Source organism: Nicotiana tomentosiformis, chromosome 9 (assembly GCF_000390325.3).
Source record: "Nicotiana tomentosiformis chromosome 9, ASM39032v3, whole genome shotgun sequence".
NCBI classification, from domain to species: Eukaryota; Viridiplantae; Streptophyta; class Magnoliopsida; order Solanales; family Solanaceae; genus Nicotiana; species Nicotiana tomentosiformis.
In genome coordinates this window covers 56,818,822-56,846,114 of record NC_090820.1, presented here as the reverse complement: position 1 = coordinate 56,846,114, position 27,293 = coordinate 56,818,822, and the positions used below count along the sequence as shown (strand labels likewise).

The 27,293-nt window shown below is 40.4% G+C and overlaps 2 protein-coding genes across 2 annotated transcripts; both read right to left on the bottom strand.

Moving 5' to 3' along the window:
- Positions 1-15,659: 15,659 nt before the first annotated feature.
- Positions 15,660-16,055, bottom strand: LOC138898829 (uncharacterized). The gene is made up of 2 exons (XM_070184933.1): positions 15,880-16,055; positions 15,660-15,828 (listed from the first exon to the last, which is right to left on the bottom strand). The coding sequence occupies exons 1-2, from the start codon at positions 16,053-16,055 to the stop codon at positions 15,660-15,662; spliced, it is 345 nt and encodes a 114-aa protein (XP_070041034.1).
- Positions 16,056-20,731: 4,676 nt separating this feature from the next.
- Positions 20,732-21,388, bottom strand: LOC138898828 (uncharacterized). The gene has a single exon (XM_070184932.1). The coding sequence runs from the start codon at positions 21,386-21,388 to the stop codon at positions 20,732-20,734; it is 657 nt and encodes a 218-aa protein (XP_070041033.1).
- Between the last annotated feature and the right edge of the window lie 5,905 nt (positions 21,389-27,293).

Below are 27,293 nucleotides of genomic sequence, written 5' to 3'. Positions count from 1 at the left end.
AGTTGAAAATTGCAAGTTTTAATGATCGATTATTGTTATTTGATGATATTTTTTATGATTTGAGGTAGCGGGAACGTTCTTAGGATGTTATTACACTTGTGTGCATGTTCGATTTAGAGATCGAGGGGCTCGAGTGAGTTTTGGATGTGTTATAGAAGAGTTTGGTTGATTTTTGAATTGCTGGTGCATTCTAGTTCTGGTGTTTAGTCGCAAATCTCACATTTGTAAGCTTTGGATTACATTTGCAAGCCTGGATTTTGTGGTCAATAGATTGCATTTGCGAGCATGGGCTAGGGGATGGGTCTTCACATTTGCGAAGAGTAAGTCGCTTTTGCGAAGTTCACTGTGTTTGCTTTTGCTACAAAGGCATCACATTTGTGATGATGTGTAGTGTTGAGGCAGCTTCGCATTTGCGAGGCTAAGCTTGCATCTGCGATGGGTGGGTAGTTCACATTTGTGAGATATTGGTCGCATTTGCGACCACTGACCGCCTGATGCACTAATCGCATTTGCGATCAGTGTGTCGCATATGTGGACTTCGCATTTGTGAACAATTGTTAGCAAATGCGATACATGCAGCTGGGTTGAAGAAGGAAAAATCGGGACTTAGCTTATTTCACTTTATTTTTCAACCCCAAACACTCTAGAGGCAATTCTTGAAGAACCTTTTCTTCCCAAATTCATTGGTAAGCAAATATAATTCATTTTCTATCAATTTCCCATTATATTTTAGGAGTTTTCACATCAAATCAAGGGATCTTATGGTAGAAATTAGGAGTTTTGGGGGTAGAATTTAGGGATTTTGCATAATTGAGAATTAGACCTCAAATTGAGCTCGGATTTCGAAACAAATTACATAACCGGGCTTGGGGTAAATGAGTAATCGAATTTTGGTACGGATCTCGGATTTTGACCAAGCGGACCCGGGGTTTACTTTTGTTGACTTTTTCAATTTCATTAAAGATTGAACCTTTTTCATCCGTCGCTAGTTTCTAAAGCTTATTTTGAATTGTTTGAACGATATTTGGCTAGATTTGGTTGGTTTGGAGGCTTGTTCCAAAGGAAAAGTCGTGATTTAGTATTGGTTTTGTTGCAGAAAGAGGTAAGTGTCTGTCTAACTTTGACTTGAGGGAATTAAAGCTTGTTGGTCTATTTATTATGTGAAATATGTGGTAAAATTATGTATATGCGAGGTGACGATTGTATATACGTTGTCATGGGTTAAAGCATGCAGATTTGGCGATTTACCTTTATGTCATCACTTGTTCCATGTTATCTCATGTTATATGCTTTGATTGATACATGATCTTACTTATTATCCATGCCTTACTTTTTATCTATTATTCAAATTATTACTTATTTGATTCATTCATTTCTCGATCAATCTCTGTTTACCTACTATATGTTCCTACCTGAATTAATTGTATAACTCTATTGTTTTATGTTTTACTTGCCTTTATTATCTTTACATTACTTATTGCACTTTATTATGTTATTTCGATTTCTGAGAGTTCTTTAGATATTCTTGTATTGGTTATTTGTAGAGAATTATGAATATGATGTATTAGTTATCCTCTGTTTATACTGGTAGTTCCTTGATGTTCTGTACGCTTTATTTTCCTGCCATGTGGAGATTCCATTATTGGTTGTGTTGAGTTATTGATGTTCATGTGCGGATATTGTGAATAGTTTGCGCACCGCAACAATATTGTAATGAATTGATATTATATCGGGTTGCATGCCACAATAGATAGCGATATGATATGATACTGGGATCAGGTTGCACGCCGCAACAAATATTGTAATAATTGTTGGGATCAGGTTACACACCACAACAGAGTATGGTGTGTTATGGCTGCTTGTAGTTGTAGAATTTTATCTTGGTATTGTAATATGAGATTGAGATCATGATATTCTGGGGCCCTCTGGTAGCTAACCTTCTTGTCCATTTTTAAGAGTTTTCAACTTTATCTATATTTCTATATTTTGTTATTATTATTCGTATAGGTTTATTGTGAGTGTCTTGACATAGCCTCGTCACTACTTCGTCGAGGTAGTCTCGGCACTTACAGAGTACATGGGGTCGGTTGTACTCATACTATACTTTTGCACTTCTTGTGCTGATCCCGATGTTGGTCCCAGCTATGTGTAGAGGAGTTTTGCCTTGATCGACTTGCCCAGCAGACTTGAGGTAGAGTTACTGGCATTCGCAATCCCTGAAGTCCCCTTCAAACAGTTATATTTCATTAAGACCATACTTTGTAGTACTCTAGTTGCTCGTGTACTCGTGACACCGAATTTATGGGATTAGTCTAGACCGTGTTATTTGTGAATCTATTTTATGTATTTATGTTTTACCAATCCTTAATTATTATTATTACTCTATTTTAAATTATTAAAATGGTTAATTGATTAGCTAACATTGGCTTGCCTGGAAAGTAAGTGTTAGGCGCTATCACGGCCCATGGTTGGGATTTCGGGTCGTGACAGACCACGCCGGGCGGAGTGTGATATATAGCTTGTGACCATGGCAGACGGATTGTGATATATAGCATGTGACCATGCCGGGCGGATTGCGATATATAGCCTATGACCATGTCGGGAGGATTGTGATATTGATCCTGTGATCACATCAGGCAGATCTTGATATTGAGCATGTGACCACACTAGGCGAAATATGATATTGATCTTGTGACCACGGTAGGTAGATTATGATATCACGTGAGTTGTCTGTGTTACGTCTAGATTCAGATCCATCCCCTTAGGGTCACCCTCTCATGTGTCGTCTTGATGGTGTACACGCGGATTGTGAAAAACCAACGGGTTTCTGGTTGATATGGGCATTGGGAAGACTGGTAAGTAGTTTGATTCAGTTAATGAGATTTTGATGTGGCCCTTAGGTCTGTATTGTTGTTGGAATTCTGAATTGTACATGTGATTAGCAAGTATCATTTATAATTCTTGCTTCTATTACCTCGCCAAGGTTACTTATGGTACTTGCTGAGTATATGAGGTCAGTTGTACTCATACTACACTTCTGCACCTTGCGTGTAGATCTTGGAGATGAGATGTTGTGGATGACGGGAGCTGGCACTAAAGATGTACTTGCTTTCTGGATATAGCTATCATTAGTCCTTGGCGATTTTAGATTTGAAATATGTTCATGTATATTCCAAACAAATGTTGTATTTATTTTCATACAAGTTTTGTAAATCTAAGTCTTAGTGTCTCATGACTTGTACTACCAATCATTGGGTTATTGTATAGAAATTCAGTTATTTCACTTATTAATTCATATTATTCTCATTTGAATTGTGTTGACTGTTATTTGGATTAACTAGCCGGTTGAGTTATGTGCCATCACGACTAGACAGATTTTGGATCACGACCTAGCGGGTTGGACCGGTCGTTTTGTGTATTTTTTTCTTGTTTCTCCTTTTGATATTTCACACGTGTATTTATGGTTTTATGACTACGAGGTTGATTAGTTTTGTCCCGAGAAGATTTCGGGTTGAATTGGACCCTTTGGCTCTTGGCTTAAAAGCCTGAGTTGATTATATTGACCAATGTTTGAATTTTGTGAAAACAATCCTGCAACGGTGTTTTGATGGCTCCGATAGTTTTGTATCTTGATTTTGGACGTGGGTGTATGCTCAAAATTGAATTAGGAGGTCCACAGGTTGATTTGCGTTATTTGCTGAAAATTTGCAATTTGAGGTTTAGAAATTTGATCGTAGATTCACATTTGTCTATCGGGTTCAGAATTTTGTTTTGGGACTTGAAATAGGTCTGTTATGCTATTTACAACTTGTCTGTAAAATTTGGTATCAATTGGAGTTGATTTGATAGGATTTGGACGTTTGGTTGCAATCCTAGAATTTGTTGAAATTTACTTTGAAATTCATGCATTTTGGTGTCCGATTCATAGTTCTATATGTTATTTTTGTGATTTTATCATGCAAGCGAGTTTGTATCATGCATAGGGCTCGAATGTGTTTCGTACGTGTTTCGAAAGATTTTGGACTAAAAATATAAAATCTGGTGCGCTAGTTCTCTGATGTCGCAATTGCGAGCACCAGCTTCGCAATTACGAACATGGCAGGGGAGGGTCAAGTATCGCAAATTCTATGCCCAGTTCGCATTTGCGAGGTATGGGTCTAGGTATGAAACTTCGCATTTGCGATAAAACTGTCATGTTTGCGAAGGGAACAAGGTCCGCATTTGAGTACCCACAGTTGAATTTGTGAGGATCCCCTTGAGTCTGTCAGTACCGCAATTGTGAGAAATTCTTCGCAATTGCGAACCCAGTGTCAAAAGATAGAAATGTCGGGATTTAGGCCTCATTTCTCATATTTTTGAACCCTAGGCTCGGTAGGAGGCTGTCACGACCCCAATTTCCCTCTAACGGATGTCGTGATGGCACCTAGTCTCTAAGACTAGGTAAGCCTAACAAACATGTGGAATAACTGAAATAATAATTTAAAGTCTCAAAGCTTCAACAATTATATAAAATAAAATCTGCAACTCAACATGTACATCTCCCAAAACTCGGTATAATATAAGTCACAAGCTCTATGAAGTGATACTGTATATCTCTATACAATAATGTCTAAATAAGGACAAAGAAATAAAATAATCCATGTGGAGGGGGACTCCGAGGCCTGCGAATGCTGTTAGGTGTACCTTGAAGTCTCCACGCACGGACTCTATTCACTGATGCCCAGACTGGTAAGAAGTACCTAGATCTACACAAAAAGATGTGCAGAAGCGTAGTATGAGTACACCATAATGGTACCCAGTAAGTGCCAAGCCTAACCTCGGTAGAGTAGTGACGAGGTCAGGTCAAGGCCCTACTGGAATAAATAAAAGACTGAACAAGTATAAAGCAGTGTAATAATGACAGTAATGAAATTAAAACAACAAATAGCATATCAAGGTTAGCTACACTGAACTAAAGTAATTAGTGCAACACGAAGGAAACAATTAATAATATGCTAAGGAAACAACAACCAAAGACAAAAGCAAAATGGAGAAATTCCAGCAAGAGCCACTACCGAGGTACCGCCTCGTAGTCTCAAATCAATCTGTCCTTATATCACCGCGAGAGAATTTACATTTAGTTTTGAAAATAATTTTTCCGAAATAGCATCCCGCGTTTTCGCCCACCTTAGCACGCCGCATTTCTTCTAGTAGTTCCCATACTAGCCACGCGTATCAAGCCCATCATATCTCACCGCATGCGTTTCAACCCCAAAACCTTATACCACTGCATACGTATCAATATTACAATGTACCACAAATTGCACCTCAAGTGCCCAATATCACAACTTGCTAGAGAAACCAATCAATAACAATAATTTCACAATAAAGAGCCCATGGATCAACCACAAGGTGCGCAAGAGTATTAACAAATAACAACCGGAATGAACAACTCAACATAATGGTATTTCACAACTTAATACTTTGCCTCAATGTGAATCACGACCTTCATTTCTCAATACCAATTACAATCAACAAGATATTCCACGATTTAACAACTTTAAGTAAAGAGTTCAACAATTAAGTAATGAATATGAAATAAAGGAAAAAGGAACTTCAACTAAACATGTAGGGAAATTAGCATGTAAGAGAATAAGACAAGTAGACATGTGAAAATATACTAAGAATGATGAATATAACATGTTAAGATAACTCAATTAAGGCATGAAAGGAATCTACATAGCTAAAATCGGTAATTTCCACATTTAGCCCATGTACACACTCATCACCCTACGTACACGGCTTCCACGCATCATAATTATCACAAACAACACCAATCCTACGGGGAATTTCCCCCACACAAGGTTAGGGAAGTCACTTACCTCAAATCGCGCTAACTCAATCCACAAGGTTTGAATGTGTCACGACCCAAAACTATGGGCCGCAATGGGCACCCGGTACCTTACTCAACCGAGTACCAACGTAATGTATCCTTCTTATCGTACTATCATTGCCAAATGGGCCAAATGGTCCGTCATGGGCTAACCATAATAAACATAAGGGAATACTCAATATAAGACAACCCAATCTGATATAAAAACTTATACATTTGACATACGGGCCTATAAGACCAAAATAACCACTCGTACACTGAACGTAGGCCGACATGGCTATACAATCTTTTACGTACATGACATATGTATACAAGCCTCTAAGAATACATAATTGTCATAAAGGTTGGAACAGAGTCCCGCCATACCAATCAATACATGTCCTAATCATACTGACCAAATAGCAACTCCGGAGCAAATGGAGCGCACCGACACCTTTCGCTGAGCTGATAGCCTACTTGGAGGACTCTCAACCTGTCTAACGGGACATGTGGGCATAAAACGCACCATCCCCGGGCAAAAAGGACATCATTACAAATAATGAACCGAGTATGTAAGGAATGAAAATCAGTAAATAATAGACATGAGATAAACATGGAGTAAAAGACTCGACATGTAAATCTGAATAGCTCTGTGAATCATTTCATATTTATAATGTCATGCATATGCGTATAAATGGCATACCATTCATAGGTATATGCGCTCATAACATCATCAAGCCTCTGAGGGAATCCCATCATATCATCTTGGCCACTATGGGCAAATCATCAACGTATACCAGCTGATCAGGTGGTGGTGTGTGTATAACGCCATAACCTATTCCCATATCCCATATACATATAATATATGTGTATATAACACCATCTGGTCATGGGTCAATGTACATATATAAATGAATGAAATGCATATGAAATACGTCAATAAAATCTATCGGAACGTCATAGGACCATTATGCCTTTGATTAATGTCATAAAATAAACTTATCAACTTACGTATTTTCTGAGACCCATGAACAAACGATGGAATAATAAGACATATGGGAATCAAGAACATAAGCATCTCTAGTATTTCTATGAATATAGTCATTTATGGAAATTATGCATTTGCTCGTTTTGTTTGTATCGTATGGATCATGCCAAAAGAAAGAAGGGATAGCCTTAACATACCTGAACCAATTCTCCTAGAATTTGCAATTCACGCTTTACAGAATCAACAACCAACGTTATCTCTATTTGGTTTGGAATTGTTTTGCTCCAACGTTATCTTCATTTGGTTTGAAATTATTTTGCTTGCTGAACCCACTCTCTTTACATAAGAGATTCAATTGGATTTGTAAGGCATACATGAATTCACCTTGCCGAAACATGAAGCAAACTTGATGGTATGTAACATCTGACTAATTATAAGAAAGTCTCTTAAAATTGGGGGTTGTGGGGCCCACTCTTGTGGATGACTTGGCCACAAAGACTCCTCCAATCTTGCCACCTTACTAAATGAACTTAAGAGTCACAAATTTGGCCCAAATCTTGCTTCCACATTAGAGAGCCTTTTAGGCTTGTCCACAACATCTTAATTAATTACCAATTCCTTAATTAACTTGATAATTTCCCACTAATTTAATAATTAACCAATTACCCACATAATTAAAAAATATCTTAAATTACTTAAAATACTACTCACTCTTAACATACCTTATACACCTTACTATCATGGTTATGTGGTACCTTGTATGGCACTAGTCCATAAATACGGGGTATTATAGCTTGGATCGTATTTTATCTCAAAATGACAAACTTCGACGAAACTCATTTTCTTCGATTTGCTTACCCTCTCACCTTTACGAACTTGTTTGAAATAGCATAATACTTATAATCTCAAAAATAATCTCATTCTCGAACTTACGTCGACTAACTTACGACGAAACTTTAACATACAAAAATGCGGGATGTAATAGAATGGCTCGAATCGAGCCAAAACAACTTCATACTATGAATATAAACTATAGGAAACTAATTCAAACAATGAAATTGAGATCATTGCAAAGAATTAAAATGTAAACCCAAAAAGTCAACCCGGGCCCGGGTCTCGGAACTCGAGAAAATTTACAAAATCCGAACACCCATTCAATAACGTGTCCAACCATACAAGAATTACTCAAATTCGACCTCAAATCGCCTTTCAAAACTCAAAAATTTAGTCTAGGAAGTTTCTACCATTTTCCCCCAAATTTCCAATTCAAATCCCTAATTAGATGATAAAAAAACAATAGATTCAAGTAATTTAACAAAAACCGAGTTAGGAAGTTTTACCCCAATAATCTCTCTGAAAATCTCCTGAATATTCGCCTCACACCGAGCTCTCTAAGTTCAAAATGTGAAGTATGAAATGAACCTTCAATTTCAAACTTAAGTTCTGCTGCCCAGCGATTTACTCTCCGCGAACGCGGAATGTGCCTCGCGTTCGCCAAGCACAAGAAATGCTGCTGCTCAAATTCCTCTTCGCGAATGCCAGATTCCCCACGCGAACGCGATGCACACTGAGCCCAGACCTATGCAAACGCGACCCCTTATACGCGAACACGGTGAACAACTTCCCATACCTTCATGAACGCGTGTCCACTTTCGCGAACGCGAAGAACAACCTCACCTGCCTTCCCAAATACCCTTCGCGAATGCGAGACCTCTCTCGCGAATGCGAAGAAGGAAACCAGGCCAGAAAATTCAGCAGGTTCAACAAATTCTTCAAGATTCCGAATGCGTCAAACATGGTCTGAATTACGCATGAGGCCCCCGGTACCTCATCCAAACATACCAACAAGTTCCAAAACACATAATGGACCTACTCGAGGCCAAAAATCACATCAAACAACATGGATTCTACAAATCGCCACCCAAATTCAAGCCTATGAACTATGAACTTCCGAATTCCAAGGCAGATGCCGATTCAAACCAAAACAACTGCGATTGACCTAGAATTTTGTACACAAGTCATAAATGACATTATGTACCTATTCTAACTTCCGAAACATGGATCCAACCCAGATATCAATAAAGTCAACTCCCTGTTAAACTTTTCAAATCTTCCAAACCTTAATTTTTCTAACTTTTGCCAATTCCCGCCGAAATAACCTACAGACCTCCAAATCAACATCCGGACAGGCTCCTAAGTCAAAAATCACCATACGGAGCTATTGGAACCATTAAAACTCCATTCCAGTATCGTCTTCACAAAAGTCAAACTACGGTAAACTCTAACAACTTAAACCTACAACTTAGGGACTATGTGTCCCATATCACTCCGAAACTTTCCCAAACCCGAAACCAAGCATCCTGGATAGTCACGTAACCACAATATAACATAGAGGAGGCAATAAATAGGGGATCGAGTCTAACGCACTCAAAACGACTGGCTGGGTCATTACATCCTCCCCTTCTTAAAACAAACGTTCGTCCTCGAACAAGTATAGAGGCATACTTGAAGTGGTGAAAAGATGAGGATAACGCCAACGCATATCATGCTCAGTCTCCTAAGTCGCCTCCTCGACTGGCTGACCCTTCCACCACACCTTCACTGAAGCAATGTTCTTTGACCTCAGCTATCGAACCTGCCTATCCAAAATGGCCACCGCGGGAGCCTTTATATTTAGTTTTGATAATCATTTTCCCGAACTAGCATCCCGCGTTTTAGCCCACCTTATCACAATTCATGACTTTTAGTAGTTCCCCTACTACCTACGCGTATCAAGCCCAACTTATCCCACCGCATGCGTTTTAGCCCCACCACTTTATACCACTGCATGCGTATCAATATCACAACGTACCACAAATTGCACCTCAAGTGCCAAATATCACAACTTGGCAGAGAAACCAAACAATAACAGTAATTTCATAGTAAAGAGCCCATGGCTTAACCACAAGTGCACAAGAGTCTCAACAAATAACAACTGGAATGACAAACAACCGAATGGTATTTCACAACTTAATACTTTTCCTCAATATGAATCACGACCTTCATATCTCAATACGCATTTCAATAAACAAGCTATTCCACGATTTAAGAACATCAAGTAAAGAGTTCAACAATTAAGTAATGAATACGGACTAAAAGAAACAAGAACTTCAACTAAACATGTAGGGCAATTAGCATGTAAGAGAATAAGACAAGTAGACATGTGAAAATAGACTAAGAATGATGAATATAACATGTTAAGATAACTCAATTAAGACATCAAAGAAATCTACATAGCTAAAATTGGTAATTTCCACATTTAGTCCGTGTACACACTCGCCACCTTGCGTCCATGCATCACAATTATCACAAACAACACCAATCCTAAGGGGAACTTCCCCCACACAAGGTTAGACAAGTCACTTACCTCAAATCACGCTAACTCAATCCACTAGTAGGCCTTTCCCTCAATTATCCAACTCTGAACGGCTCGAATCTAGCCAAAACAACTTTATACTATGAATATAAACTATAGGAAACTAATTCAAACAATGAAATTGTGATCTTTGCAAAAAATTAAAAAGTCAACCCAAAAGGTCAACCCGGGCCCGCGACTCGGAACCCAACCAAATTTACAAATTCCAAACACCCATTCAATAACGAGTCCAACCATACAAGAATTACTCAAATTCGACCTCAAATCGCTTTTCAAAACTCAAAAATTTAGTCTGGGAAGTTTCTACCATTTTTCGCGAGCGCGAACGCAAAAAATGTAATATAAAAGTATAATATTTATGGGAAGTTTTTACAAGATCATGATATAATATAAAACTAAAAATAGTCTAAAAAGCAATATCATAAATAAACATATTTGAGACAGGGTCTACTCGACCACAACTGTCTACAAGGCCCAAAATCCGAGTGTCATAACCACCATTAGCATCTAACAAAAGTAAGTAGAATCTACAGGATAACACTATCTATTTAAGGGAAATAGATAGACCTAATAGATAAGTAGGGAGGGAGAATCCATGTGCTATGAATCGGTCAAGTAACAGCTAACCACGAAGTCGAAGAGTTTAAGGACCTTTACAAAAATAATAAAGCATTAAAATAAGTGTTAAGGAAGTATCGTAAGGGTGGAGGATAAACGAATCAAAAATGTTATAACCCATACTTTTGGGGTAAAACTAGGAGTTCATAATATGCTAAAAAGGTCGTGTTGAAGGTACTTGAATCATATAATATTCGTATGTAAAGTTTTGAAGTCAAACAAGTTGTAAAACAAAATTTGGCAAATGTTATTACAAGTTACGTTCATAATTTTACTGAAATTTGGGTTAAAGGTCATCCCAATATACTTGGAGTTATTGCAAGTTCGCGAAAAATGTCACTGAGCCCATACCTACGCAAACGCGACCCCTCACACGTGAACGCAGTGAGCAACTTCCTATACCTTCGCGAACACGTGTCCATATTCGCGAACGCGAAGAACAACCTAACCTGCCTCCCCAGATACCCTTCGTGAATGCAAGACCTCTCTCGAGAATGTGAAGAAGGAAACCAGATTAGAAAATTCAGCAGCTTCAGCAAATTCTTCAAGGTTCTGAATGCGTCGAACATGGTCCGAATTATACCTGAGGCCTCCAGGACCTTAACCAAACATACCAACAAGTTTCAAAACACATAACAGACCTACTAGAGGCCAAAAATCACATCAAATAACATCGATTCTATGAATCGCCATCCAAATTCAAGCCTATGAACTATGAACTTCCAAATTCCGAAACCGATGTCGATTCATACGAAAACAACTCAAATTGACCTCCAATTTTACACACAAGTAATAAATGACATTACAGACCTATTACAACTTCCAAAATAGAGACCCGACCCCGATATCAATAAAGTCAATTCCCGGTCAAACTTTCCAAATCTTCCAAACCTTAATTTTTCTAACTTTCGCCAATTCACGCCGAAACGACCTACGGATCTCCAAATCAACATCCAGACATGCTCCTAAATCTAAAATCACCATACAGAGCTATTGGAACAGTCAAAACTCCATTATAGAGTTGTCTTCACAAAAGTAAAACTACGGTTAACTCTAACAACTTAAACCTCCAACTTAGGGACTATGTATCCCATATCATTCCGAAACTTTCCCGAACCTGAAACCAAGTACCCTGGCAAGTCACGTAACCACGGTATTCCCGACACTTTATTTGTATTGTTTGCCCTTTGTTTGGGTCTTGGATCATGAGAGAACCTTGAGACAAATTTTAGGTGTCTAGGGTCTGAATAGAGTGAAAACGAATGAGTTAAAATGGGCTTAAGGCGTATCATATATATCAATATATCTCAACCGCCTAAGTGGGTCCCATAGAGAGTTTCTTGCGCAGGCTCGCTGTCACGACCCAAACCGATGGGCCATGACGGGCACACGGTACCTTACTCAACTAAGTACCAACGTAATATATCTTTCTTATTACTTCATCATATACACGTGACATACGGGCCTAATAGGACAACATGATCATTTATAAATTCAAAGCATAGGCCGACAAGGCCGTACAATCTTTCACATACATGACATTTATCTACAAGCCTCTAAGAGCACATAATTATCATAAAGGTTGGGACAGAGCCCAGCCATACCAAACCATACGCATCTAAATCATACTGATCAAACAAGTAACTCCAGAGCAAATGGAGTGCACCAATATCTTCTGTTGAGCTGATCGCCTACTTGGAGGACTCTCGACCTGTTTATCGAGACCTACGGGCATGAAACGCATCATCCCTAGGAAAAAGGGATGCCAGTACAAATAATGTACAGAGTATATAAGTTATGAAAATCGGTAAATAATAGACATGAGAGAAACATAGAGTAAATGACTCGACATGTATGTCTGCATAGCTCTGTGAGTCATTTTATTTTTATAATGTCATGCATATGCGTATAAATATCATACCATGCATAGGTATATGCGTTCATAGCATCATCAAGCCTTTGTGGGCATCCCATCATATCATTTCAGCCACTGTGGGCAAATCATCAACATATACCAGCTGAACAGGTGGTGGTGCGTATATAACGCCATAACCTTTTTCCATATTCCATATATATATATATATATATATATATATATATATATATATATATATATATATATATATATACACACACGTATATAACGTCATCTGGTCATGGGTCAATGTATATGTATAAATGAATGAAATGCATAAGAAATACGTTAATAATATTTTCTCGGAATGTCATAAAAATAATATGCCTTATGAAATACGTTAATAAGATTTTCTCGGAAGGTCATAAAAATAATATGTCTATTGTATAAATTTTATCAAATACGTATTTTTCTGAGACCCATAAACAGAAGATATAATAATAATTCACATGGGGAATCAAGAACATAGACACTCCTAGTATTTCTATGAATATAGTCATTTATGAAAGTTGCGTATTTTGCTCGTTTCATTTGTATTATTTGGATCACGCCAAAAGGAAAGACGGGATAGCCTTAACATACCTGGAGTAGTGAAAACTCTGTATGATATTCTTGGAAAAGGTTGCACCGTACTCCTTTAGAATCGCAAAATCTCATGTTGCTACGGTGCTAAGAAATCTCATTGGAATTGTTTTGTTTCAAGATTAATGTACGTTCCTGTTGGAGTGAGATTAACTTTCGTTCTTGCAAATGTTTGAGTTTATGAATAAAGCTATAAGCTTACCTTGATTATTTAAGTCGGCACGTGTAGTTTCTCGGTTAGGTTATTTCGACCTACCCTTCCTCGGTGACTTAACGATACTCCCAAAGCATTTATTATTCAAAGGATTTACAACTCATTTCATAATCTTCACACATCTTTCAATTTTATTGGCACTAGCAGCGACAATCGTAATATCATTCTCGGCACGTCGGTTGTATTCCATATTCCATACTCACCCCTATAACTTTCAAGTGTTACCATGGATTATTATCAATAAGAAAATTTTGAATCAAGACTTTAAGTACACATATGAGCAAATAAGAGTCTTAAGCACATTGAGTTTCTCTTCCACAATTAGGCATACTAGTTGCAATTGAAACATGATTTTTAAATCACAACAGCTTTGGTACATTGATCATACTAGATTACATTCTCGGAGGGAATCATGATATGATAGGAACATTTGGAACACATTTTGAGTACATACAACTTTCAACACAACACTTAATTTAGAATAATTAAATCTATTAGGAAGGACTCGGAACATGAGAAATAAGAAATTGAGCCAATCATAATCGCAACTTACGAGGACATCATGGAAATCGATTTTTCAAGAGGCGTTTAGCCAGCATACCTCACTTGAGCTCTTCATAAGAATTACTACAATGATCCCAAAATCCTAGCGACTTCAATCTATTAGAAACATGACAAATTTGAACCATAATTAGGAAGATACTCGGGGTTTTAGGTCATTTGAGAATTTTATCAAGCACTAGGTATGCATTAAGGTCTCAAGATCCTCCTATGGTGGATTCCCTTACCCCACAATAAATCCCCACTTCAATAGGCCACCCACAAATACTCCACAACCGCCCTACCACCTTTACTAGTAAATGCATGCATAAATAACAACTCTTATTCTCAAAACCTCCTTCCCCATTACCTACTCCCAGCCCAAATTTCGAAATTGAAGGCTGGGACTAGAATCTTATCTCTTGGATGAAGACCTTAGGTGTTATCATTGTGAATTATTCCGGACATGAGCAAAGATTGATGAACAAATAGCTTAGACATTCCTCTCCTCATTCTAGACCACTTTCCTCTCTCTAAAATATCAGTTTGAACCTTCTAAAATGACCCCTAAGGTTGTTTTATAAAAATGGGATCGGGTTTTAAAACCAGAAAATGGATCCACCAAATTCAACTTTGCGGTCGCAGAGTGTACTGCAGATCAGTTCTGTGGCCCACAAAATGGGCTGCAGAAACTGTCCCAAAAACTGGGCTGGTTTGGTCTAGTCTGCGGCCAGGTCTGCGGCATGCATACCAATTTCAGCGATTATGCAGTCGCATAGTTGACCGCAAAACAACCTCCAAAATTGGTCCATTGCTCGGCTTCACTCTACGGCAAATCGGTAGTCCGCAGATCAGTTATGTGGTCGCATAATGGACCGCTAAAATGCCATGTTCTACAAGAATGTTTTTCTTCAACTCCCCAATGCTCTGTTCAACCCAAAAAGTCCCTACCGCGGCTCGCAATCTTACCGCGAAGATTCTCTACAACCCTCTAATACATTAGCCTACCCCGGCACCACGAAACCCTGGGCTTTAGGTGAAATTTTATGGGGCCTTACATCCTCCCCCTCTTAGGATAATTCATCCTCGAATGAGAGTCAAAATCCGCCATTAGCATCCAATGTGACCCAACTGTTACTTCACACACCAGCAGTTCCAAATTTGACTAACTCCCTATATTTCCAAAAAATTTTCCTAGGTCTCCCCTATAATTGGGCCTATCCACCTGCCAAGGAATCCTAATATCACCCCTAACAGCATACCCATAACACAACGATGTAAAAAAATACGGAAACAACACCGGTCATAATTCCATAAACATTACATTACCAAGAAGGATTATCCTTAACATAAGCTGTATAGGGAAACATAATTTGTAGAACGTTAGCTTTTAACATCGTGGACACAACTACATAGCTATTCAAATAAATGAGGATACTTCTTCTTTATCTCTTCCCCGGCTTCCCATATGGCCTCTTCAACCTGTTGGTTTTGCCATAACACTTTCACGGAGGCAATCTCTTTGTTTCTTGGCTTTCAAACTTGCCTATCAAGAATGGCAACTGGAATCTCTTCATAAGACAATTCCTCATTAACCTCTATAGTCTCAACCGGAACAATAAGCGACGGATATCCAACAACCTTCTTCAACATGGATACATGAAACACCGGGTGCACTAAAGACATCTCTGGAGGTAGTTCTAGCCTGAAAGCCACCTAACCAATCCTCTGAATGATTCTGTACGGTCCGACATACCTCGGCCTCAATCTTCCTTTCTTACCAAAGTGCATTACACCCTTCATGGGGGAAACCTTCAAGAATACCCAATCATCCACTTGGAACTCCAAATACCTATGACGGATATCTGAATAGGACTTCTGACAATTTTGGGTAGTTTTCAACCATTCCTTAATGATCTTAACCTTCTTCATAGCTTGATGCACGAGGTCTGGCCCTATCAACTCGGCTTCCCCAATCTCAAACCACCCGATGCGAGATCTACATCTCCTGCCATATAGAGCCTCGAACAGTGCCATCTGAATGCTAGCATGATAACTACTATTGTAGGCAAATTCTATGAGTGGCAAATGATCATCCAAGCTACCCTTGAAGTCAAGAACACAAGCGCGTAACATATCCTCAAGCGTCTGAATGGTCCGCTCTACTTGCCCGTCGGTCTGTGGATGGAAAGTTATACTAAGATTCTCCTGAGTACCCAACCCTTGCTGAAATTTCTTCCAAATATTAGCTGTGAACTATGCCCCTAGGTCGTAGATAATAGAGACTGGAGTGCCATGCAACCTTACTATTTTCTTGATATACAACTGAGCATATTGTTCCGCTATACTAGTAGCCTTAACAGGTAAGAAGTGTGTTGATTTCGTGAGTCGGTCCACAATCACCCAAATTGAGTCGAACTTGCAAAGCGTGTGAGGTAGTCCCGCCACAAAGTCCATATTTATCATCTCCCATTTCCACATCGGAAATTCCATGTTGTGTGCCAACCCCCGGGCCTTTGATGTTCGGCCTTTACTTGTTGACAATTTGGACACCTTGCCACAAAGTCTGCTACATTCCTGTTCATATCATTCCACCAGTAGACCTATTTAAGATCATGGTACATCTTCGTAGAGCCGGGGTGCACGGAATACGTGGAAGTGTGAGCCTCAATCATGATTCTTTCCCGAGGACCATCTACATTAGGAACACATAATCGCCATTGGTACCTTAGTGTACCATCATCCATGCCAAGAGAAAAATCCATGGTGTTATGTTTGTGAATCCCCTCCTTCAATTGTACCAACAATGGATCGTCGTACTGTTTCTCGTTAACTTCCACAACAAGCAATGATTTAGCACTATTTTGCACAACCACTCCTCCTTCATAGAGTCCGCAAGACGAACTCTCATACTAGCTAACCGATGAACTTCCTTGTCCAACGGCCTTTGATATGCCTCCAAGTAAGCCAAACAACCCATAGATTTCCGGCTAAGAGCATCCGCCACAACATTAGCCTTTCCCGGATGATATAGAATATCGATATCGTAGTCTTTGAGTAGCCCAAGCCATCTTCTCTACCTCAGATTGTATTCCTTATGTTTGAAAATATATTTAAGGCTCATATGGTCCGTGAATATATCCACATGGACCCCATCAAATAGTGATGCCAAATCATCAACACAAACACTACCGCGGCAAGTTCTAAGTCATGTGTCGAATAGTTCTTCTCATGATTTTTGAGTTGCCTAGAAGCATAAGCGATCATCTTGACATGTTGCATCAATACACACCCTAAACCGATTCTCAAAGCATCAAAATATACCACAAATCCATCCGTACCCTCTGGTAGGGTCAACATCGGTGTCGTAGTCAATCTTGATTTCAACTATTGAAAGCTCTTTTCACAAGCATCGGACCATTGAAACTTAACTGCCTTCTGCGTCAATTTAGTCAATGAGGAGGCAAGAGCAGAGAACCTCTCCACAAACTTTTTGTAATACCCAGCTAAGCCCAAGAAACTGTGAATCTCTGGTGTTGTTGTAGGCCTCAACCAATTCTTCACAGCTGCGATCTTCTGCGGATCAACCTTAACTCTTTCTCTGGAGATGACATGACCCAAGAATGTGACAAATTCAAGCCAAAATTCACACTTCGAAAACTTCGCATACAACTTATGCTGATATAGAGTTTACAAAACTGCCCTGAGATGATCGGCATGGTCCTCTCGACTTCATGAATATACAAGACTATCGTCAATTAACACTATCACAAAGGAGTTAAGAAAAGGCTTGAAGACTCGATTCATGAGATTCATGAAAGCTGTCGGGGGTATTTTATAGCCCAAAGGATATTACCAGAAATTCAAAGTGCCCATATCGGGTCCTAAAAGCAGTTTTAGGAATATCTTGTTCCCTGATCTTCAATTGGTGATTCCCGGATCTTAAATCAATATTGGAGAAATACTTAGCACCCTGTAATTGGTAAAACAAGTCATCTATCCTTGGCAATTGGTACTTATTCTGATCGTGATCTTGTTGGGCTGCCGATAGTCAGTACACATTCTTAGTGACCCGTCTTTCTTCCTTACAAAGAGAACCGATGTGCCCTAAGGCGACACACTCGGCCAGTTGAAACCCTTCTCTAACAAGTCCTTCAGCTGCTTCTTCAATTCCTTCAATTCTGTCGGTGCCATTCTATAGGGTGGAATAAATATAGGTTGTGTGCCTGGCATCACATCAATCTCCATGTCTGGTGGAATTCCAGAGAGGTCATCCAGAAAGACCTCCGGAAATTCATTCACCACTGGCATAGACTCAAGTGTAGCTACCTCAGTATTGGTGTCGGTAACCCATACCAAATGGTAAATTCACCCCTTGTTGATCATCTTCGTGGCCTTAAGGTAGGAAATAAACCTACCCTTCAGCACCACATCATCCCCATTCCATTCAATAACTGGCTCATTTGGGAATTCAAAACTAACGGTCCTAGTTCGGCAATCAATCTTGGAAAAACATGAATAAAGCCAGTACATCCCCATTATTACATCAAAATCGAGCATTGCTAATTCAACGAGATCGCCCATGGTGCCCCGACCATGCACCATGATGACACAACCTCTATAAACTGCGCGGCCACAATATACTCATAAACTGGAGTAGATACTGAAAATGGCTCATGAAGATGTTCTGGTTCTATCCCAAATTCCATAGCAACATAGGGAGTGACATATGACAAAGTGGAACCGAGATCAATAAGGGCATATACATCATGAGATTGGACAGTCAATATACCTATGAAAACATCTAGAAACCTTTGAACTCTGGAAACCCCTCATAGCATAGAAATGATTGGGCCCTCCCGAACTCTGTACACCACCCTATCTGCACCACGCCCTGCGGGTGCTAGAGTGCCTCAAGCTGGAGGAGATGATGGGGATTTAGTGGCTGCAGAACTGGTTGTATATGTTGTACCCCTGCCTACACTCTGGCGGGACGAACAGCAATCCCTCTGAATATGACCCCTGATACCGTACTCATAATATATAGGCTGGTCTATGAAGAAGGCCCCAAAATGCATCTTCCCACACCTACACCATGGGGGCCTCCGTTACTGCTGAAATCTCCCAACACCGGTGCCGTAGTCAATCTTGATTAAAACTATTGAAAGCTCTTTTCACAACCATCTGACCATTAAAACTTAACTGCCTTCTGCGTCAATTTAGTCAACGAGGAGGCAAGAGCAGAGAACCTCTCCACAAACTTTTTGTAATACCCAGCTAACCCAAGAAACTGCGAATCTCGGTTGTCGTTGTAGGCCTCAACCAATTCTTCAAAGCTGCGATCTTCTGCGGATCAACCTTAATTCCTTCTTTGGAGATGACATGACCCAAGAATGTGACAAATTCAAGCCAAAATTCACTCTTCAAAAATTTCGCATACAACTTATGCTGATATAGAGTCTACAGAACTTCCCTGAGATGATCGACATGGTCCTATCAACTTTGTGAATATACAATACTATCGTCAATGAACAATATCACAAAGGAGTCAAGAAAAGGCTTGAAGACTCGATTCATGAGATTCATGAAAGCTGTCGGGAGTATTTGTTAGCCCAAAAGACATTACCAGAAATTTGAAGTGTCCATATCGGGTCCTGAAAGTTGTTTTAGGAATATTATGTTCCCTGATCTTCAATTGGTGATACCCGGATCTTAAATCAATTTTGGAGAAGTACTTAGCACCCTGTAATTGGTAAAACACGTCATCTATCCTTGGCAGTTGGTACTTATTCTTGATTGTGACCTTGTTGGGCTGCTGATAGTCAGTACACATTCTCAGTGACCCATATTTCTTCCTTAAAAATAGAACCAGTGTGCCCCAAGGCAACATACTCGGCCAGATGAAACCCTTCTCTAACAAGTCCTTCAACTGCTTCTTCAGTTCCTTTAATTCTGTCGGTGCCATTCTGTAGGGTGGAATAAATATATGTTGCGTGACTATATCACATCAATCCCAAAATCAATCTCCATGTCTGGTGGGATTACAGGGAGCTTATTCGTAAAGACCTCCAAAAATTCATTCAGCACTGGCATAGACTCAAGTGTAGCTACCTCAGTATCGGTGTTGGTAACCCAAACCAAATGGTAAATTCACCCCTTGTTGATCATCTTCGTGGCCTTAAGGTAGGTAAATTCACCCCTTGGCGACCCCTCATAGCATAGAAACGGTTGGGCCCTTCCGAACTCTGTGCACCACCCCTATCTGCACCACGCCTTGCGGGTGCTGGAGTGCCTCGAGCTGGAAGAGATGTTGCGGATGTAGTGGCTGCAGAACTGGTTGGTTGTGATGTACCCATGCCCACACTCTGGCGGGATGAACAGCAATCCCTCTGAATATGATCTCTGATACCGCACCCGTAGCATATAGACTGGTCCATGAAGAAGGGCCCAAAATGCATCTTCCCACACCTAGAGCATGGGGGCCTCCGTTACTGCTGGAATCTCCGTACAGGCCGACCCTGCTGGTAGGGTCCCCTGTTGCCCTGGCTGGGTTTGAAACGGCTCCACTGTTGCTGAGTGGGCCCTGATGGTTGTGCACTCACTAAAGACTAAGCAGAGGACTGGTATGGCCCTGATGACCCTCCCCTGAACATTGTCCTATCACCACCACCACTGGAAGAACCACCAAAGTTGCCTGCGGACCGGGCCTTATTGCTACCCTCTCGCTCCATTCTGTTCTTCAATTTGTGGGTCTCCGTATCTTGAGTAAACGCCACCATCTTCCCATAGTTCATGTCAGAGTTCAGGCCAGCTGTAGCGGCCTCATTAATAACCAAGGGGCTAAGGCCTTGTAGAAATCGATGCACTCTAGCCTCCATAGTGGGCAACATGTAGGTGGCATACTTGGACAGACACGCAAATCTCATATGATACTCCCACACACTCAAGTAACCCTGATTCAGGCTCTCAAAATCAGCAACACGGGCTGCCTTAGTCTCGCCAGGAAAGAAATGATCAATGAAGGCGTCGGCAAACTCACTCCACCTTGACGAAGGGCTCCTCTCCTCACGAGAGTCCTCCCACGTCTCAAACCAAGAATAGGCCACCCCTTTCAGGCAGTAGGAGGCCAACTCCACTCCCTCTGTCTTAGTAGCACGTATAACTCGGAGGGTCTTGTGCATCTCATCAATAAAGTCCTGGGAGTCCTCCTTAGGATCAGTACCTATGAACACTAGAGGATCCAATTGAAGAAACATGTTCACCATGGAACTAGCGGAATCCCCTAGCTGATTGGAAGAAGTAGGGGCAACATTCGATCTCTGGGCTGGGAATCTACTATCTGAGCCAACATTTGTATGGCTCCCCTAAGATCCCCATCAGAAATATCGGGACTGAAAGCTGGGGCTGTAGGTGGAATAGTTGCACCCTCAGTGGTAGTAGGGATTGGTGCAGTCGGAGCATGAGTAGTAGAATCAGGCGGTGTAGTAGCTGAGGGAATATCCTCATCCCTCGGGTGCTCACCCGCATCATCAGGTATAGAGTCAACTGCCACTCCTGGGGTGGCATTGGCTCCTTGGCCAGTTCTCGCTCTCTTCCTAGGAGCCATATACTAAAAATTATAGAAATGTACGAGTTAGAGGAGGAACAGTATTAAAATCATCTTTATCGCATGATCTAGAACATCAAAGGAGGGTATTATTCCTAAATGCCCAAGTAGCTTCCTAATTATAGATGTGGTCGACAATATAACGATAAAAAGGACTCTACTAGACACGGTTCCGAGACATCCTAGGACACTTTAAAACCTTAGGCTCTGATACCAAGCTGGTGATGCCCTGACCTCAGGGAGCGCGATCGGCGCTCAACCAAGATAACCCGGTCAAGCAAGCCTGCACAATGCCTTCTAGCCAAACTCACCCAAGAATAAAGAGAGGTTATATTTTATTAATTAGATAATGAGAAGGTTACATGAACAAGACAAATTTCATTACCGTTAGAACTTCATTCAAGATTCCCTAAAATATTACATTACACATTCATAGTTTAGAAGTGGAAAAATATGATATAAATACAACATTTCTAATTTGACTTCCCAAAATAAAGGTACCACCCATGCTATGTCTACGGAGCCTCTAATAGATACAAAAGAGTAGCATGATGGTGCCGGCAACAAGGTTCCGGCTATACCTCAAAACAATATACATAGAGGATAGGAGATACAAGACCCCGAAATGAAGTGGGGTTCACCAAGTCAACTAAGAAAAGTATGTACTGCTATCACTGATCAATACCTCATGCTGTGGAAACACCTGCATCCATTAAAGATGTAGCGCCCCTAGCAGAGGGGACGTTAGTACATATGGAATAGTACTAGTATGTAAAACTATCACCCTCTCAATAGAACGAATAACAGTAACATGAGAAGGAACACATGCAATCATGAGACACTCAAACAGTATCAAGGTGTCAAATTATGAGAAAGATAAATTTTAAGTAAGTTTCAATAGTTTTAAGTAGGGAGATCTTTAGTACCGATATACCACCCTGCTTTTAGCACGGAATCCGATCTCAACCCGATCGGCTAAGCCATCTCACCCTGAGACATCCAATCACAACACCACTATATGCGCGGCATGGCGTCCGATCTCGGCCCGACCGGCTAAGCCGTCTCACCACAATTCCGTGTGGGTCGACATCACATCACATCTCGCTAGCAATAATCGCATCCCATATAAGGGGAAATATCTCACCACATCAATCTCATCCCATATAAGGGGAAACAATCTCATCACATCAACACGAAGGTTTACCCCTAAATCACTCCTACACTAGCACATGTAGTTTCGAGGTTAGGTTATTTTGACCTACCTTTCCTCGGTGACTAAACGATACTCCCAAAGCATTTATTATACAAAGGATTTACAACTCATTTCATAATCTTCACACATTTTTCCATTTTATTTGCACTAGTGGCCACAATCGTAATATCATTCTCGGCACGTCGGTCGTATTCCATATTCCATACTCACCCCTATAACTTTCAAGTGTTATCATGGATTATCATCAATAAGAGAATTTCGAATCAAGACTTTAAGTACACATATGAGAAAACAAGTCTTAAGCACATTGAGTTTCTCTTCCACAATTAGGCATACTAGTTGCAATTGAAACATGATTTTTAAATCACAATACCTTTGGTACATTGATCATACTACATTACATACTCGGAGGGAATCATGATATGATAGAAACATTTGGAACACATTTTGAGTACATACATCTTTCGACACAACACATAATTTAGAATAATCAAATCTATTAGGAAGGACTCGGAACATGAGAAATAAGTAATTGAGCCAGTCATAATCGCAACTTACGAGGATAACATGGAAATCGATTTTACAAGAGGAGTTTAGCCAACATACCTCGCTTGAGATCTTCCTTAGAATTACTACAATGATCCGGAAATCCTAGCGACTTCAATCTATTAGAAACATGATAAATTTGAACAATAATTAGGAAGATACTCAGGGTTTCAGCTCATTTGAGCATATTATCAAGCACTAGGTGTGCATTAAAGTCTCAAGGTCCTCCTATGGTGGATTCCATTACCCCACAATCAATCCCCACTTCAATAGGCCACCCACAAATATTCCACAACCTCCCTACCACCTTTACTAGTACATGTATGAATAAATAAAACTTCTTATTCTCAAAACCTCCTTCCTCATTATTTATCCCAACCCAAAATTTGAAATTGAAGGATGGGGCTAGAATCTAACCTCTTGGATGAAGACCTTGTGAGTTATTCTTATGAATTCTTCCGGACTTAAGCAAAGATTGATGAACAAATAGCTTAGAAATTCCTCTCCTCACTCTAGACCACTTTCCTCTCTCTAAAATACCAGTTTGAACCTTCTAAAATGACCCCTAAGGTTCTCTTATAAAAATGGGATCGGATTTTAAAACCAAAAAATGGACTCTCCGAACTCAACTCTGTGGTCCCAGAGTGCACCGTAGATCAGGTCTGCGGCCCGCAAAATGGGCCGCAGACACGGTCCCAAAATCTGGGCTGGTCTGGTCTTGTTTGCGGCCAGGTCTGCGGCCCGCATACCAATTGTGCAGCCGCAGACTGGACCGCATAATCTTCCGGCAAAAATCTTCATGCTGGTTCTGCGATAGATGTGCGGCCTGCGAAATGATTATGCAGTCACATAGTTGACCGCAAAACAACCTCCAAAATTGGTCCATTTCTCTGCTTCACTCTGCAACGGATCTGCGGTTCGCAGATCAGTTCTGCGGTTGCATTATGGACCGCAGAAATGCCTTGTTCTGCAACAATTGTTTTCTTCAACTCCCCAACGCTCTCCTCAAATACATTATCCTACCCCGACACCACGAAACCCCGGGCTTTAGGTGAAATTTTACGGGGCCTTAAATCGAATTACCCCTGATATTTTATTTTCTTAGACATAAATAATCCATTAAGGCATCGATAACCAGAAACCGCACAGGCACACAACCACGCGATCTAATTGTAGATGGTGGGCTCCCCCACTGAGCTTTAAGCTACAATCACATAAATCTAGAACCCACTAAGGTTCCTCCTTCGCAATTACCATGATCTCGCACTGTTAACCCGCCAAATTTCTCGTAATCTCTTATTAAACGTTTCATGAACATTCCGAATTATCAGCCATAATCGCATATCCAACCTTCTGTTGGGTAGTAAGTAGAACTCTTCGTAGAAACTTTATCAAAATCACGTAACCGCTAACCTGCTCACAGAAGATAGCCCACCTGTGGAATTCCATACCGACATCTTTCAACGACGCTGCACTAGGTACAACTACCACGAAATCAGTAAACCCTCCTTAGCCCATGCTCGTCCACCAACTGTAAAAATCTGTTCATTCCCCATTGACATCAATTGAAAGTCCGACAATACATTCCAAACTCGAAGTCATGTCGCATCCCAAAAACGATAATCAAGCTTTCACACCCCTCTTCATTTCAAGCAAACTCCTCTCTGTCATATTCAATCTTTCTTAGTACAGTAGCCACCATCCCAAATGAAATTTATAGACTTAGTCATTGTACACCATGATCCACAAATCGCTCTAAACTTCCTCAAAGTATGTGGCTATCCTACCACGAAATCTATACGCTACTCTGCCACTCCCACTTCGATAAACCCATCTCCTTAAGCAACTTTTGGCCTTTGTTGTTCAAACATGACCTGCTAGCAATTCAACCACCGTGAGACACCTCCCCCCATGTCCTCCCTCCTCATTCGCCGCCAAAATACTACCTCTAATCATAATTCATCTTCGCAACGCCCGAACTGATAAATTGCCACTAACTCTGAGCCTCCATAAAGTTTATCTTTCTCGAGCCATCAACATTAGAAACACCGATTTGACTCTAAAGCCGCCTTACACCGCTATCTCTGATAACCGCTGCTCGGGAACCATTCCACAACACCCTGCCCCGAAGGCAATTCAAATGAGACCATAACATCGAGGAATCTTAATGCGTTCCAACAAGGATGACGACATCACATCACAAATGAGAATTCCACCACGTCCAAAAATATCAAGTCTCGTTACTCCGCCAACCAAGGCCTGAACATCCATAGTCCAATTGCATCTCCTTCGTTGGAATTAAATGCTGAACCTCAAAACCATGAAATGAGTAATCCTCATTTCGAGTCATTCATTGCCACGACACATAAATAAGCACCCTACAATTTACACCAACACTACACGATAACCACTCATGAACATCATAATACATTGTGCATAGCTACAAAATCGTAGGCAACCCTAACATTGTGTTGAAATGACAGAACATCCTTCCATGAGGCGACAACAATAGCCCAATCGAATACGCAGGGAGAAACATCCTGCACCACATCTGCAGTACCATTACAACTCCTCTATGTCCAATTGATAACAAGCGCTCATCATCATATAAAAATGAGTAGGAAGGAAATGAAGGCATAAGCTTCAATGGAATCAAATCGTACGACGAGGAATCAAGAAAGGAAGTGCTCTTAACAGCCCTGTAGCCTCTCGAAGATAAGTACAGATGACTCTGTACCGATCTGCAAGACTCTACTAGACTTGCTCAAGACTCGTGAGGACTATGTGAACCTAGTGATCTGATACCAAGTTGTCACGACCCAATTTCCTACTATAGGTCGTGATGGCGCCCAACATCGCTGGTAAGCAAGCCAATGGTGAACTATCAATTCAATTATTCATTTTATTATTTTTAAAATAATAAGTCTTATTAAGTAAAGGATTCAATGCGTTTAAAAATCATGAATACTTAAAATATTAGTAAGATATAAAATATAAGATGACAATATCAAGCTAAACCATAAATAACCATTAGAGTATCCCAAAACCCGGTGTCACAAGTGCATGAGCATTTACTAAGTGGTACAATAATAATACAACACATGTCTGGAACGTAAATAAGACAGGATAAAGTAAATAGTATGATGGAGACTCTGTGGGCTGCGATACGTAGCATGGAATGCAGCTCACCATAAAGTCTCCTCAGCAGCTGCACCTACGCGCCAAGATGACCACCAAATGAACCTGTCAGATCATGCACATTTAGTGCAGAAGTGTAGCATGAGTACGTAAATCAACGCATACCCAGTAAGTATCTAGCCTAACCCCGGAGAAGTAGTGATAAGGGGTCGACATCGACACTTACTAGTGGTCCAATAAATCAGTATGATCATTCATAAACAGATATGAAGCACAACAGTAATAGAGAGGTAAAACGGTAACTAGCATAATCCTCCAACATTTCCTTGACGATATAAATCTCTCAAATCTCATATTCTATCTTAACATATCAGAATTATCAAGTGCTAATCTCAAACGGATAAGGAATACCATATAAATTGACAGGCATCAGTAGAAGGAAAATCTCGTGAATATCCGGACTGGTAGCGATATAACACACGATTATACCAAGGTCATACGACTCGATCCAGAGTGGTGTGTACACTGTCGAGGGTCGACCGACGCGAACCAGAGATGCATCTCAATATACTGCCGAGGCGTTCAGCCCGATCCACAGGAAAGGAAGAAAACTTATTGAATTACGAGTCACGTGCTTACAACACAGGTGCAGGAGCATAAGTTAAAC

Excerpts from the sequence above, each read along its gene's own strand:
- LOC138898828 (XM_070184932.1), bottom strand. The coding sequence starts at position 21,388 with ATGGTGAACATGTTTCTTCAATTGGATCCTCTAGTGTTCATAGGTACT.
- LOC138898829 (XM_070184933.1), bottom strand. The coding sequence starts at position 16,055 with ATGAAGAAGGTTAAGATCATTAAGGAATGGTTGAAAACTACCCAAAAT. Across the intron at positions 15,829-15,879 it reads AAAGGAAGATTGAGGCCGAG|GCTAGAACTACCTCCAGAGA; the intron begins GTATGTCGGACC and ends GGTGGCTTTCAG.